Source organism: Grampus griseus (genome assembly GCF_964374135.1).
Source record: "Grampus griseus genome assembly, chromosome: 15".
NCBI classification, from domain to species: Eukaryota; Metazoa; Chordata; class Mammalia; order Artiodactyla; family Delphinidae; genus Grampus; species Grampus griseus.
In genome coordinates this window covers 52,128,684-52,143,389 of record NC_139009.1, presented here as the reverse complement: position 1 = coordinate 52,143,389, position 14,706 = coordinate 52,128,684, and the positions used below count along the sequence as shown (strand labels likewise).

General features: G+C 35.0%; 1 protein-coding gene across 4 annotated transcripts in view; it reads right to left on the bottom strand.

The window, feature by feature from the left end:
• The window catches only part of EHBP1 (EH domain binding protein 1), a 346,811-nt gene that overhangs the window by 273,460 nt on the left and 58,645 nt on the right, over positions 1-14,706 (bottom strand). For 3 of the 4 annotated variants that reach the window (XM_082672228.1, XM_082672227.1, XM_082672230.1), the window contains exons 3-4: positions 13,382-13,439; positions 4,748-4,843 (exon numbers count right to left, since the gene is read on the bottom strand). In XM_082672228.1, the coding sequence (XP_082528354.1) occupies positions 4,748-4,843; positions 13,382-13,439 (154 nt within the window). Of the gene's footprint in view, positions 1-4,747; positions 4,844-6,997; positions 7,111-13,381; positions 13,440-14,706 lie in introns of those variants that run through there. The other variant, XM_082672229.1, reaches the window with a different exon arrangement.

Sequence of the window (14,706 nt, the reverse complement as noted above, 5' to 3'; positions counted from 1 at the left end):
TAAAAAGAAACGAAATTGAGTTATTTGTAGTGAAGTGGATGAACCTAGAGTCTGTCACACAGAGTGAAGTAAGTCAGAAAGAGAAAGACAAATACAGTATGCTAACACGTATATATGGAATCTAAGAAAAACAACTGTCATGAAGAACCTAGGGGTAAGATAGGAATAAAGACACAGACCTACTAGAGAATGGACTTGAGGATATGCGGAAGGGGAAGGGTAAGCTGGGCCAAAGTGAGAGAGTGGCACTACCAAAATGCAAAATAGATAGCTAGTGGGAAGCAGCCGCATGGCACAGGGAGATCAGCTCGGTGCTTTGTGACCTCCTATAGGGGTGGGATAGGGAGGCTGGGAGGGAGGGAGACGCAAGAGGGAAGCGATATGGGAACATATGTATATATATAACTGATTTACTTTGTTATAAAGCAGAAACTAACACACCATTGTAAAGCAATTATACTCCAATAAAGATGTAAAAAAAAACCAACAGGAAATCGATTTAGCCTCTCTTAGATTAATTTGGACATTAAAAAACTGTTCACTAAGGGTTGGGAAATCAGAAAGTAAAATGTGGAAAATGTGCTTACTTTTTGTACAGGGACTGCTGTTGTACTCTGATATCTGCTCTTCCCTTCTTATATAGTAATAAAATTCCCTATTTTTAAGCTGGGCACAGGGCCCTCCAAAATATTTCTCAGTTAGGACTGACTATGTTACTAAATTCTGGCCAAATCCATGTCAAGGGAAGAGTCTTTGAAGTGTCAGAGAGAAGTCCCTTCTTCCCCCTTTCCTCCTTCCTGCTGACTGGAATGTGAATATGATAGCTTGAACTCAAGCAGCCATCTTGGGCCATGAGGTGGGAGCCACAGGTTGAGGATGTGGAGCAATAAGATAGAAGGAGCCTGGGTTCCAGATGATTGTGGAGCTGCCACACCAGTCCTGATTACTTATCTCAAAACGTTGTTTATATAAGAAAAATAAACTTCTATCTTGTTTAAGCTAAAAAAAAAAAAAAGAGTGGATATATGTATATGTATAACTGATTCACTTTGCTGTACAGCAGAAACTAACACAACATTGTATATCAACTATACTCCAATAAAAATTAAAAAAAAAAAAAGAAACCCAGGTTCAGATAACTTAGTGAGTGAACTATTAAGAAGCACTTTATTAAGATATTAAATGCCCATATGAAACTCTGCCCTCATTTCTATACCTCTAAGTATTTTAAACTCAAAGTATCACTTGAGGCAAGGTTTTCTTGGTGCAGAGGTTATATAAACATCTGGAATTTCAAAGTACCGCAAAGGACTTCATAATCTACACAAAATGGCAAGTTGGATGTTGATACCCCCATCCACCCTCCACCACCAGAAACCTGAGAAAGGGTAACAGATCCCACAACCAAATGCAGCTTTTTTCTATATGAGGCATACTTTTGCAAGTATTTGACAAATATTTATTAGCTACTTATTATACAAGGAATTGTAGAGGTGTTATATGGATTCAAATATAGTTGTCCTTGCCTTCGAAGACAAACAACTAATGTAAATACATATATGATGAATGAAATACATGGTTTTACTAAAGAATAGAAGACAATACATTTCTTAGAGGAATGAACAATAAAAGCTTGATGAGTGAGGAAGCATTTGGACTAGGTGGGATTGTACAGAATTTCCACAGATATTAGAATAAGTAAAGGTAAAAGGCAATAGATTATAAGACAGCCAGGTCTGTCTGGCTTTTAGCCCTGTTGTTGGTTCAGTTTTATCTCTGCGGCCCCAGGACCTAGAAAAGTACCTGGCACACAGTGGTTTCTCAAGAATACTTCATGAATGAATTAATGAATATATATCTTACAAATTAACAAATATTGAACAGTAACTTATATATGATATACATTAATTCTCAAAGCTGATGAAACATTTTTTAGAAACAGAGATGATATATTACCCTTAAAAGAATAATTTTAATGGGACCAAGGGACATATCTGATAGGGCAAAGTCACTAAAAAGATGTAAAGGAGCAACAATAATGTTCATTTTGGACTATGTACATAATTAACTAATTATATTATTGACTAAACAAAAACATTTGTAGTAAAAATTGCTTCTAGCTTGAATCAACTGTCTTCTTTATATCCTACTCTCTACCCTCTAGTGTCTCTTTTACTACCATTGCACTAAAGAGAAAAATTGAAAATGGCTTAAAGAGCTGTTTTCCTTCTCAAAACCCTAAAATAGGCTTTTTTTTCCATTTACTAGCAATAGCTATTTTCAATCTAATTCAAATTTCAAAATCAAGCATGCAGGCTAAAGAAATTAATTTCTGGTTAAGTCAGAGAGAAATGAAATACATTGATAACTTTTTTAAAAAAGTACGTTGTCTATGAGCACAACTCTGAATACCAATACCTAGGACAAAAAGGATTCAGAGCAGTCCTTTCCTATTTACAAGTTTCAGGATTAAGTAAATTGTGAGACTTTAAGTAAAAGGAAGGGGGAAATATGAAAGAGTTTTCCACTTGAATATTTTAAATGCAAGATCAAAAAAAATTACCATGAAAGAACGAAAAATTATTTTGTTTTACTTTTCTGCTTTTCTATGGAACTCTGGGAAGACATAGAGTAAGGAAGATAAAGTTATTTATCTAAGTATTTATTTAAGTATTTTAAATGGTCACAAGTTTGCCTCCATAGCACAACTGAAGAGAAATGTGTGTAATACAGCAAAATGGGGAGGAAGGGGTATTTGGGTTTTTTCCCTACAGACTAACACTTAAAGACATAAGAGTTCAGTGATAGGATATGCTGAACATTCTCATCAGCACTTGAAAACTACACTCACCTCCTAATCCTCCAAGTAACACATTTCAACAGCCACTTTCAACTCAGAATCACTCAGTGCATATCCTTTGCCCAAACACATGGCTGTCAGCCATTTATTGGCTCTCTTAACCCCTTGTTCTCTATCATCATTTTTTTTTTAAGTTGTGTAACTATGTCCATTCACTTGCTTTACCAATATAAACAGACTGAATCAAAAACACACAAGAGATTACTTAAAAGTCTTCCTCAAGCATGTCAGAGATTTTGCTGTTGTAATCTATATTCAGAATGGTTTGTATTACAGAACAGGCCATACAATGTAAAACAAAATCAAAAACAAACAAACCACCACCACCCCAGGGCTAAATCACAGTGTGACTGGGCAAGTTACCTTCTTCTTTAGTCTCAGTGTCCTTATCAGCACAATGGGAATAATTACAGAAGAATTAAATGAAATAGTACTCTAAAGTACTAAGAATTAAATGAAATAGTACTCTAAAGGTCTCGTTAACTACCAATCTTACTATATCATTTCATTAGGAGAGGTATGGTTAAGGGGGGTTTAATAATAGGCTTTGAGGACAGCTGACTAAAGGGTAATAGGATGGTTCTGATCTTTCCTGAAAAAAAAGGAAGAGCAGCTACAGTCTCATCCCTTATTTCTCCCTGGGCAAACAAATCAAGTATTGTGTATACATGATAATAATCAAGTAAGTTATAATAACAATAATATCAAAATTATAAAGGATCCAATAACAATGATATCAAAACTATAAAATATATATAAAGTGTTAAGAATCTCTGATAAAATAGAGTATCTATGAAACAGAGCGTTTAAAAGTAGTGTCCCATTCATGGGTTAGTACATCAACATTCAACATACTGTTTTGTTCTATTGATCCCTGCAGTAGTTCCAGAACATATGAATTAATATACTGGATTACAAAATCAAAAGTATTTTTTTACACAGTGATTTCACACTCTAAGCCATATAACTTTGCTCAACTTAGATTTTATATCCTAAAGTATTTTAGTGGATTTTCACAAACTTTATGTTTGTGCTTAATGAGATGTCTTCCTTCATTCTGTCCTTCTGCAAAAGTAACATCAACACAATTGGAAGGATTCAAAGAAGAAATAAAGCATTTGTTTCCTAACTGCACCACTTTCAAGAAGGCTGAAACTGAGACATACTGGTCTCCACCTTTTTTTTTTTTGAGCAGGTAAGGAATTGGTTAGGAAAGTAAATATTCTAGTGCATAACTGTCATATGTGTGAGGACTATTTTATAATGTTAAGAAATAAGGAAAACTTTCAAGAAAAAACATATATAAAAAGAGTTAGCTATATGCACAGCTATGTTTTTGGACCTGCACTTGGAATTTATTATCAGAATTTTTATTTTAAGCTATAGTATTTATAAAATATTAACATTTATAAAATATTTATCAAAAATCAATTTTAAACTTATCTTCTTATATTAACATCAACAAAATATTTATCATATACTAATTTAAAAATCTATCTTGTTATTAGTCAAACAAGGCTAACAAAATGAGGGTCAGGACTAAGAATTCCACAAACCTCAGCTTTCCACAGAAAAAGCACTTTAAAGTTCCCTGTGGGGAGAATGTAAGAAGTAGTAAAAGAAGTATTCCAACTGATCTTAATTGGAATAATTTCAAAAAGACTCCCAAATTATTTGGACTTTATAGACCATGAAACACCCTGATAGCCTTACATTGTTATAAATTGCTATACCTCTAAAAATAACGCACATTAAGGTCCTTACTGCACATTAAGGACCCAAATGTATAGAACAATGAATACTGAAATATTCCATCATTTAGATTATATATGATTATATAATAAATCCTATATAATAAATCCTATAACTTATAAAACTGGAACTTACCTTAAAAAGTGTCACAGTGATTTCAATGTTTTCAGGAACAGGCCACACTACAACACCACGGTATGGATTTTTTATTCCAGGCTGCCAGCTATGAGCCTACCAGAATAAAAATAATGGCTTCAATTTGAAGTACAGGAAATGCAATGTTAATAATTTACAAAAATATATTGACCCTATTTAACTATCCATTAGATCTCCCTAAAACAAAAATGATTAGTCAAATAAAACTTTTCAAGCATTAAACTTGGGCTATGACGGTTATATCACATGGTAGCTACAGATTACTATCTGTAAACAAACCTTTACCCTCTCCCACGCACGCGCACACACACACACACACACACACACACACACGAAGATGCAAAAATGAGGTGCCTCATATTTTCAAAAGCTATTTAGGATTGAATAAAAACCTTATTAGGAGAAACATTTTTGAAATTACTTTGTTATTTAGGAACTTAAGGGCAAATTCATTCTTTAAAAGGAAAAATTAATTGTATAGTCTGCATTTAAGATCATTTCCCACTAAACCATAATGTTTATTTGGGTCAAGTAAAGAAGAAAGCAGTTTGTACAGTTAATGTTTCTAGTGCCTATAATTTTAAAGACTTTTTTCCTTGTAAATATTGATTATCAAGGTTCCCTAAGGAACCCCCTGAAATGTGGGGTCACCACTCTAGGTCTTCCGTTGTGGTGGCGTTTCCAGCCAAAGCTAATGCATAATGGTATGCCAGGACAGCTCAACTAAATCTTCATCTCTCTGGGCTTCAGAACTGGTCCGTGGACATGCTATGAAGGTGGTAATAAAAGCTGACACTTAAGAAGTACTTTCTATATGTCAGTGCATATTTGGAATTTACTTATGTTTAACTCATTCAATCTGCATAAGAATCCTATGAGGTAGCTACTATTCATTCATTCATTCACTCATTCACTCACTCAATTGATACTATCTGCCAAGCATTGTCTAGGAACTGTAGTTAAAAAAAAAAAAAAAATCTGCCTTAGTGGAGTTTTCAGAATAGTAGGAAGAGACAGACAAACAAAATAATTAAGTAAAACAGACAGCATGTTAGGTAGAGAGAAACGCTGTGGAGAAAAATGAAAGTAGGGAAGAAGGATGGAAGGGGCAAGAGAAAGTAACAATTTTCAACAGGTTAATCAGAGAGAAGTGTCAATGAGCAGGTGACGAGAGAAGACCGTAAGGAATTGAATCAGATATTTTAAAACATGGAAAGAGCTTTCTAGGGAGATGGACCAGCAACTGGAAAGGTGCTGAGGCAGTTAGATAACAACAATGTCAATGTGGCTGGAGCAGAGTGGTCAAAGAGAAGAGCAGCAGGAGATAAGACTAGAGAAATCACAGAGGGCCCAATCATATGAAGCTCTGGCAGCCCATTCCAAAGATTTTGGTTTGTAATTTGAGTGAGATGGGAAGCCACTGGAGGATTTTAAGCAGAGGAATGATGAAGTTATGTTTTTTGACTCTAGCAAATGTATTTAGAATAGGCTTCAGATGTAAGAGAGGAAACAGGGAGACCAGTAAGCTACTGCAATAATTCTTTGGAGAGCTAATGGTGACTTGGCTTGGGGTGGTACAAACTAGTCAGATTCCATATATTTTTTCATAGTTTCAAGATAGAATCAATAAGGTTTTCTGTCTGATTGTATGAAAGAAAGTAGCCAAGGCTGATTCTAAGGCTTTCGTCCTTGAGCAAGTACATAAAAGGAATTGCTATTAACAGATATGAGGCAAAACTGCTGAAGGATCAAGTTTGGAAAATAAGATTAGGAACTCAGTTTTATACACATTAAATCTAAGTTGCCTTTTAGATATTCAAGTGTAGGTGTTTAAATAGGCAGCTGGATGTATGTGCCGGGAGTTATAAATTTGGGAATCATCAGCGTGCAGGTGATACTTAAAACTTGGATGTGATCCCAAGGGAGTGAGGAGAGAGAGAAAGAGAGAGAGGGAGAGGGAGGGGGAAAGAGAGAGAGAGAGAGATAAACGCTCAGGAACTGAACCTTGGAGCACAACAATAACAGGTCCAGGAAATGAGGAGGAATCAGCAAAGAAGGGTCAGTAAAGCAGAAGAAAAAGCAGAGGCATGTGGTATTCTGAAACTCTAGAGGAGAAAATGTTTTAAGGAGAAAGGAACAACCATCTGTCCCAAATCTTGGTGACAGGTCATATAGGATGAGGTCTGGAAAATGACCCCTGGATTTAACAAAGCAGAAGCCATTACTGACCTCACAAGAGCAGTTTCAGTGGAGTGACAAGGGTAAACACCTGACTGGATTAGCATGGATTCAAGAAAGAACAGGAAGAAAGAAACTAGCAAGTACATTCAACTCCTCTGAGGTGTTTTGCTGAAAGAGAAAGGGAGAAATAGGTTGGTGCTAGTGGGAGAAATAGTGTCAGAAGAGAATTTTTTAAGTAAGAGAAAAATATTTTTAGGCTGATGAGAAATATCCAGTTAAGAGGGAAAATTTAATGATGCAGAAGAGAAATAATTTCTAGAGTAATGTCCTTAACAGTACAAAAGGAGACAGATTGGCCTTTGCTCGGAGCACAGACGATTCTTCCATAATAATAGGAAAGGAGCTAAAGTATATGAGTGCAGGTGCATGTCAGGGAGCAGATTTAACACATGAAGAAACTGAGGCACAGACTGGCCCAGGATCACACAGCAAGTAAGTGGCAAAAGTTGGATTTGAACCCAGGAAGTGGAACTGAGAAGGGATCAAGATCATGGAAACTTATGTCCGTGCAAATCTTATCATATCTTGTTAGTTAAAATACCAGCAGAATATTGTAAGTTAACTATACTTCAATAAAAGATAAAATACCAGCACAAGATATAGGTTTAGCAGCACTAAACTACTCCCACTCCAGCTAAATTGTCAATAACTCCCTCTCTATTCTCTCTTCATTGCCCCCAGATCACAAAACTTCAGGTGAGGAAAGGGAAGTAGTGACTCACAAGAGACTTAGCACACCACAGCCAAAGGTAAAGAACTGAGTTTTGCTGATTAAAAAACATCTCCAGGGATTCCTCTATTCCCCTGCCTATTTCTATGCCTGTTGACAGTCCTAGAACAAAAACTCCACAAAGTAAACAATATCCATTCTGAAAAGTAAATTGCTGCCCATCTTAGAAAATCTTTTATCAAAACTCTACACAGTCTACATATTTAATTCTTAAGATTTATGACAACTCTAATTCTCATGTACTGTCATGGTAGATCAAGCAATTTATCTGGTCTCTTCAAACTTCCCATAATTATATTTTCATAGTCGCCCGATACATTAAAAAAAAAAAAGACCATAATAACTGAACTTTATTTATTAGCCACGGCAGAAAAGATAGAGTTTTTGTAAAATTTGGAATGAAAAAAAAGACCATCAAAGAATTTTAGGCCTGAAAATATCTTTAGAAGATCGAAACCAGGTCCAGATAAGGAAACTGAAGCAATTAAAGAGTAAATGGCTTGCCTGAAGCCATACTAATAATCAGTAGGAGAACCAACTCCATGATTTTCAAGTTCAGAGTTCTTAACCCAACCGACATCATAGCAAACTCTATTTCTGATTCACACAGTATTCAAGAAAATAGTCTTCTATCCCTAAGGTCTTAACATTTACGTATATGACACAGAGGTCAAGAGTGGGAAAAGCAGGGAATGTGGAGACCAACTAACAACTGGGCAGGGTTAGAAGATGGTGATACCATGTAATTTCCTCAGGTATCCTAATGCTGCTCCTCTAAATGACCTCTTTAAATTCTCAATCTTGGATCAGGGAATGGTAATTAGACCAATAAACAAACAAAAATACAATCTGCTTAATGAATTAAAATATTTTTTTTTTGCAGTACGCGGGTCTCTCACTGTTGTGGCCTCTCCCGTTGCGGAGCACAGGCTCTGGACGCGCAGGCTCAGTGGCCATGGCTCATGGGCCCAGCCGCTCCGCGGCATGTGGGATCTTCCCGAACCGGGGCATGAACCCGTGTCCCCTGCATCAGGAGGCGGACTCTCAACCACTGCGCCACCAGGGAAGCCCTCTTTCTTTTTTCTAATAAAAAGAGATGGAAAGGTGCTAGTTCCCAAGCTGCTAGTATGCTGCCATTTTCTGACCATTCTATCCAGCAACCCTTCCCAGCAAGAGAAAAGGTCAAACTAAGACAGAGCTCTGGCTTTCTGATAGTCTTTTTAGGGACTGTACACCTAGCTAAGTTAGGACAGTGTAACGATACCAATTAGTCCAGCTGAGTATCTGGCAATGCCAGCTTTATAATGTTAGCTAATTATTATATACTAGGCAGAATCAGTAAATTTTGCTGGAGAGGAAACTATGGATGTACATAGCAGCAAACCTGAAGGAAAAAAAAAAGTGTTCCTAGTCAGAAGAGCTTACTACAACTTCTACCTCAAACAGAATTAAAGAACCTGAAGCTAGAAAAAGAATGAAAAGTCTAATACAGGTAACTAAAAATAGCTGCAGTATTAAACATCTAACTGTACAAATCAACTGAGACAGGAATTTAGGTTCTTAAGAACTTTATTTTTTAAAAAGCACCTCATACTGGCACTCATCAGCACTACAAGAACCCTGATCAGTTTTTATTCAGAGTAACAGAAAGGATTTCCCTAGAAAATAATTTGGTACAAAACACATACAGCTATTTAGCTAGCTCCTTAGTAGAGTCAGGAAAGGCAGGTTATTTAATCATTTGCCAGCATCCTAGTACAGTTAACGACAGAAAGGATGAAGCCACATTATCCAGTTCCATTCATATTTTTTTTTCACTTTTTAATCATATCACAGATCCTTTAGCAAAGGCAGACCTAAGGAAAAGGTAACATTTCTCAATTTTGAGTAATGACTCTATAAAATGGCTTATTTTCAAATTATTTCATATCATATCTTACCTAAAAGACTTGTACCTAATATGGAACTAAACACAGAATAAATATTCACTTGTTACTTCTGATTCCTACAAAATCAAAATATTTCACTGAAAATTTATAACTGTCAATTTAGTTTTTAAATTGATGATTTTCAATTTATAAAACTGCATCTACCCATAGGTTTAAGATGTCACACATAAATTTACCTTAGAGTTGTCCATATCATGGTCATAAGTCAAAGCTCTACAACTATACCCACCCCTTCATGATACCACAGCACATTGATAAAGGCTATAGTACAACCACAGAGCAGGGAAGTAGAGGTGGTAATGCCATCCAAAAGCTGGTGAGGACTTTCAAGCTCTTGTTTCCCTTTGGAACTCTCCCATCTCTCTGTGAGTTTAAATTTACAAAACTAGATTTAAGGCAACAGACTACTCTGCCATAATTCTTCTTGACTATCACAATCTCCCTGCTTCCTATTGTCAAACACTGTACTGAAAAATAATTTATTTAAGCATATACAAATCAACTACAGCCTGAAAAAATCTCTGTTATAAATGCCATGACTTGAGGATAAGAGGCGGGGAAGCTGCATATTGGGATAATTACTCATGGTTATTATTTTCTCAATAAAAAAGGATTCAGCAATGAGTTCTTTATATATTTAACTAGAAAAATAGACATGTACCCAAAGAAAGTGAGCAATAAATTGAAAACTAAACTTTAAATTAAATAAGGCAATGTGCCTTATTATTTTACTGTCTAATCTGTTATCTGGGTGTCAGTTATAAATTTCAATCCACCAATATAAAAAAGGTAGATAATCAACTATACTTCAATAAAATAATTTAAAACGGCAGATAGAATCAGGCAAGATAAATAATAACTTATACAGATAACCAAAGAAAATTAATTACTGCGTAGTTCAAACTCTTTCCAGAAACACAGTTAAAAGTAAAAACTAGACTATTTTCTGGCCAATGGTTGCAGAAATCTGCTTTCCCCCTAAGTGATTTCAAAGGGACTTAGCAAGCAAATATTTCAAAGGAAAAATGTCAGAAAACAGAAGAGTCTTTCAGAAGAAAACAATGGTTCTAGTCTGTGGATTTAATATAACTGATAGCTAATTTTTAAAAAATAATAGCTGGGGACAATTTTATTTTTTTTTTAATTCCAAAATGCCATGGATCTCAAGCTTCTCAAGATTAAAAAAAAATTATTTGTTTAATTTTCACAATAATATCATTAGCATTTCTTTCATAGCTTCTGGAACTGATTTTTATATCCTTATTTAGCTGTTGTGAACAATTTACAGAACAGCATTTCACATATACATGAACATATTATGTATATGCTATAATAAACAACACACTGTAACTTCTCATAAACTTTTCAAAAGTACACCTATAATGTTTCAAGAGAAAATACAATGATTCTAAAATATCCAGAAGGGATCTGAAATATTAAGAGCATCACAACTGGAAAATTAGTCCAATAAGAAATAGTTCCTTCTAGAAAATATTATATTTTGAGAAAAATCAACCTGTAGCCTATGTTTGTATTTCACCATCTGGATTCAATCAATATTTGATACAATATAAAATAGAATCTGGACCTAAAATTTATTTGACTGACTTTCAAAAATGTAATTAAATTAAAAGTATACTTAATTTCAAATATGGGTATTCTGAATTGACCTTTAATCTAAAGTATTTCATTATGTTTCATAATGTTTTAAGAAAACAGTATCTAGTTTCTAAAAGAGGGACATCACTTTTTGTTGATAGCTAAAAACATTTAGGGTCGATTTCTAATGTTTATAGTTATATTCAGATTCTTCTATCACACTTAGTGGATGGCCTAATATTGTTCCTTTTCACAAAAGCTTAAGACCCACTGAGCAAAACTGACAGACGACCCTAAGTCTCTTTTTAGAACCCCTTCTCATAAATAGATAAGAAAATATTACATGTCCAAAATATAATGCCCCCAAACTACAAATGTATGCTTTGAAGAAAATGCTATTCATGAGGTGAAGCAACTGGACCTTTCCTATATTGCTGGTGGGGGTATATTAAAAGTTCAAAATGTATGTACCCTATTACCCATTGATTCCATTCCAAGTTATTCGTCCAAGAGAAAACATTTGTCCCCCAAAATACTTGAACAGTAATGTTTACGACAGATTTATTCACAATAGTTGAACACTCAGAATATTCACTGGAAACAAATCAAATGTTCATCAACAGATGTATAAAAAATCACACTGCAGTATATGTGCATGATGGAATACTGCTCAGCAATGAAAAAAGTTAAACTACCAACATTCACAATACCATGAATAAATCTCGAAAACATGCTGTACAAAAGAAACCAGACATAAAATAGTACTTTTGTATGATTCTATTTATGTGAAATTTAAGAACAGGCAAAAATAGCCTACGGTGATAGAAAAATCAGAATAGTAGTTGCCTCTAAGGATTGGGAATTGACTGGAAGAGGACTCAAAGGAAAAAGGTGATGAAAATTGTCTATATCTTGATAGCAGTGGTAATTATACAACTATATATTGATCAAAACTCATAAAATTGTGTACTTAAGATCTGTGACTTATACCGTATATAAATTTTAATTCAATAAAAATAAAATTTAAAAAGATGCCCTTAAAAAATTTTTAATTCTGAAATTTAATTAAATTAAAATTTAATTTCAGTTAAAATGAATAAATTTTTCTTTACGTAAGTCTACTTACGGAAAAACCAACATTCAATAAACATGCTTGTAGTTATCGTGTGCTTATAAAAATATACTCATACTTACTTGTCTATAGATTGGAATTTTTAAAATACTTAAAATTGTTACTGAACATTTTAAAATTCTGTTCTCGGCTTCCCTGGTGGCGCAGTGGTTAAGAATCCACCTGCCAACGTAGGGGACAGGGGTTTGAGCCCTGGTCTGGGAAGATCCCATGAAGTTGCCGCAGAGCAACTAAGTCTGTGAGCCACAACTACTGAGCATGTGCTCTAGAGCCTGCGAGCCACAACTACTGAGCCCATGTGCCGCAACTACTGAAGCCCGTGCACCTAGAACCTGTGCTCTGCCACAAGAGAAGCCACCACAATGAGAAGTCCATGCACCGCAACGAAGAGTAGCCCCCGCTCGCCGCACCTAGAGAAAGCCCACGTGCAGCAACGAAGATCCAACACAGCCAAAAATTTTTTTAAAAAATTATAAATAAATAAATAAAATTCTGTTCCACTCCTCACAAAGCCATAAGAACAAAAAATTAAAACCTCTGAAAAATCCAACTCCTCTTCAGTAACCCAGCAATGGACTCAGATAACTCATCATTCCTATGTGTGTCCTAACTTCATCCTCTTGGAATCTGAATAAAGTAATCCTAGGTATAATTTTGTAAGTGATATTTATTTAATCATTATTTCATGATATCCTAGCACAGAGAAGTTAAATAACTATTATGTTATTCAAGGCTACCAAATCCAAAATCAAAACTCAGGTAACTGGCTCCTGCTTTAGGAACTGCAGTAACAAGATTACATACAGCGCCTGATCAATCATTTTAGTACATTAGATAATAAGAAATAACCTAAAATATCAAGTAATATTTTAAAACATTCTTCACTGGGACCAGAGAGGCTTAATAATTTGACCAAAAGTCAAATTCAATATTTGGGTAAGAAATTTAGAAAACAGACAAACCTTGGAAGACTTCCTTCGGCTTCTTCTCGTCCAAACTACCACCAGTTTATCTGGTTGCCTGCCAAACAAGAAAAAGATTACGTATAATTTATCTTAAATCAAATAATAAAATTTAGTTCTGGCGCCTTTAAAAGAACAAAAAATCATCTGCTTTAGATTACATAGAACCGTTGCACTTACAATAAAGCTCTATAAATTATTCATATATAGTAGATGTTGAATACAGATATGATCTAATTTAAATGACTAATATTTCATCCACATGTTTTTCTAAAAATACTTTACCAAGTAAATTCATTGGGACAAACCAAGTAAAATTGAATACTTAGACTATTTTAAAAAGAAAAGCAGGGGCTTCCCTGGTGGCGCAGTGGTTGAGAGTCCGCCTGCCGATGCAGGGGACACAGGTTTGTGCCCTGGTCCGGGAAGATCCCATATGCCGCGGAGCGGCTGGGCCCGTGAGCCATGGCCGCTGAACCTGCACGTCTGGAGCCTGTGCTCCGCAACGGGAGAAGCCACAGCAGTGAGGCCCGCGTACCGCAAAAGAAAAAAAAAAAAAAATCTCCTTTAAAACAATACTATATTTCTAACACATTATCCACTTTAATTTAGAGAAAATAAGCATAAAAACGATACTTCCAAAGTAATTTAAATCTGTGGTTTACACTACTCTTGCTTCTCTGTATCTTATGACCAATGCTTATGGTTTTCAAAAACTTTTTATAATCAATCATCTCAACTATCTTCATAAAAACAATATAATACCAAAAAATAGGCAAGGTACATTCTGGCAAAGTTACATAACTCATCGAAAGTTCTGGCAAAACCAAGACCAAATGAAATACAGGTCTTCTAATTCTCATACCTCTCTTCTTTATATTCTGCCAACATAAAGTTAAAAACAAAACACACTCACATTTTCAGATAATACAACTAAGTTCTCTTTAATGCTTAGGGAAAACAGAAAAACTATGATTATCAGTTCTTTTACTTAGATTTTTATTTTTAAAAATCTTAAAAGCTTTTTAACCAAGAAATGAGTGATATTACTCATCTCAGTGACCTTCACCACTTTCTCTGTCTCCTTCATTTTACCCTGGTATCTTTCATTATCAGCAGATGACCTGTCCTCCTATTTAACTACCTACCTACCTACTTACCTTCCTACCTACATACATATATTATAAAAGGTCACCAGCCATAAACTCCTGATCCAGTGATTTACCTAGAAACCTGTCCAAAGAGCAACAGTTGTCTAATGAAAAATATTACTGAGGAACTGATCCTGAATGTAGTACAGAGAAATAAAGTGGTAATATTTTTAA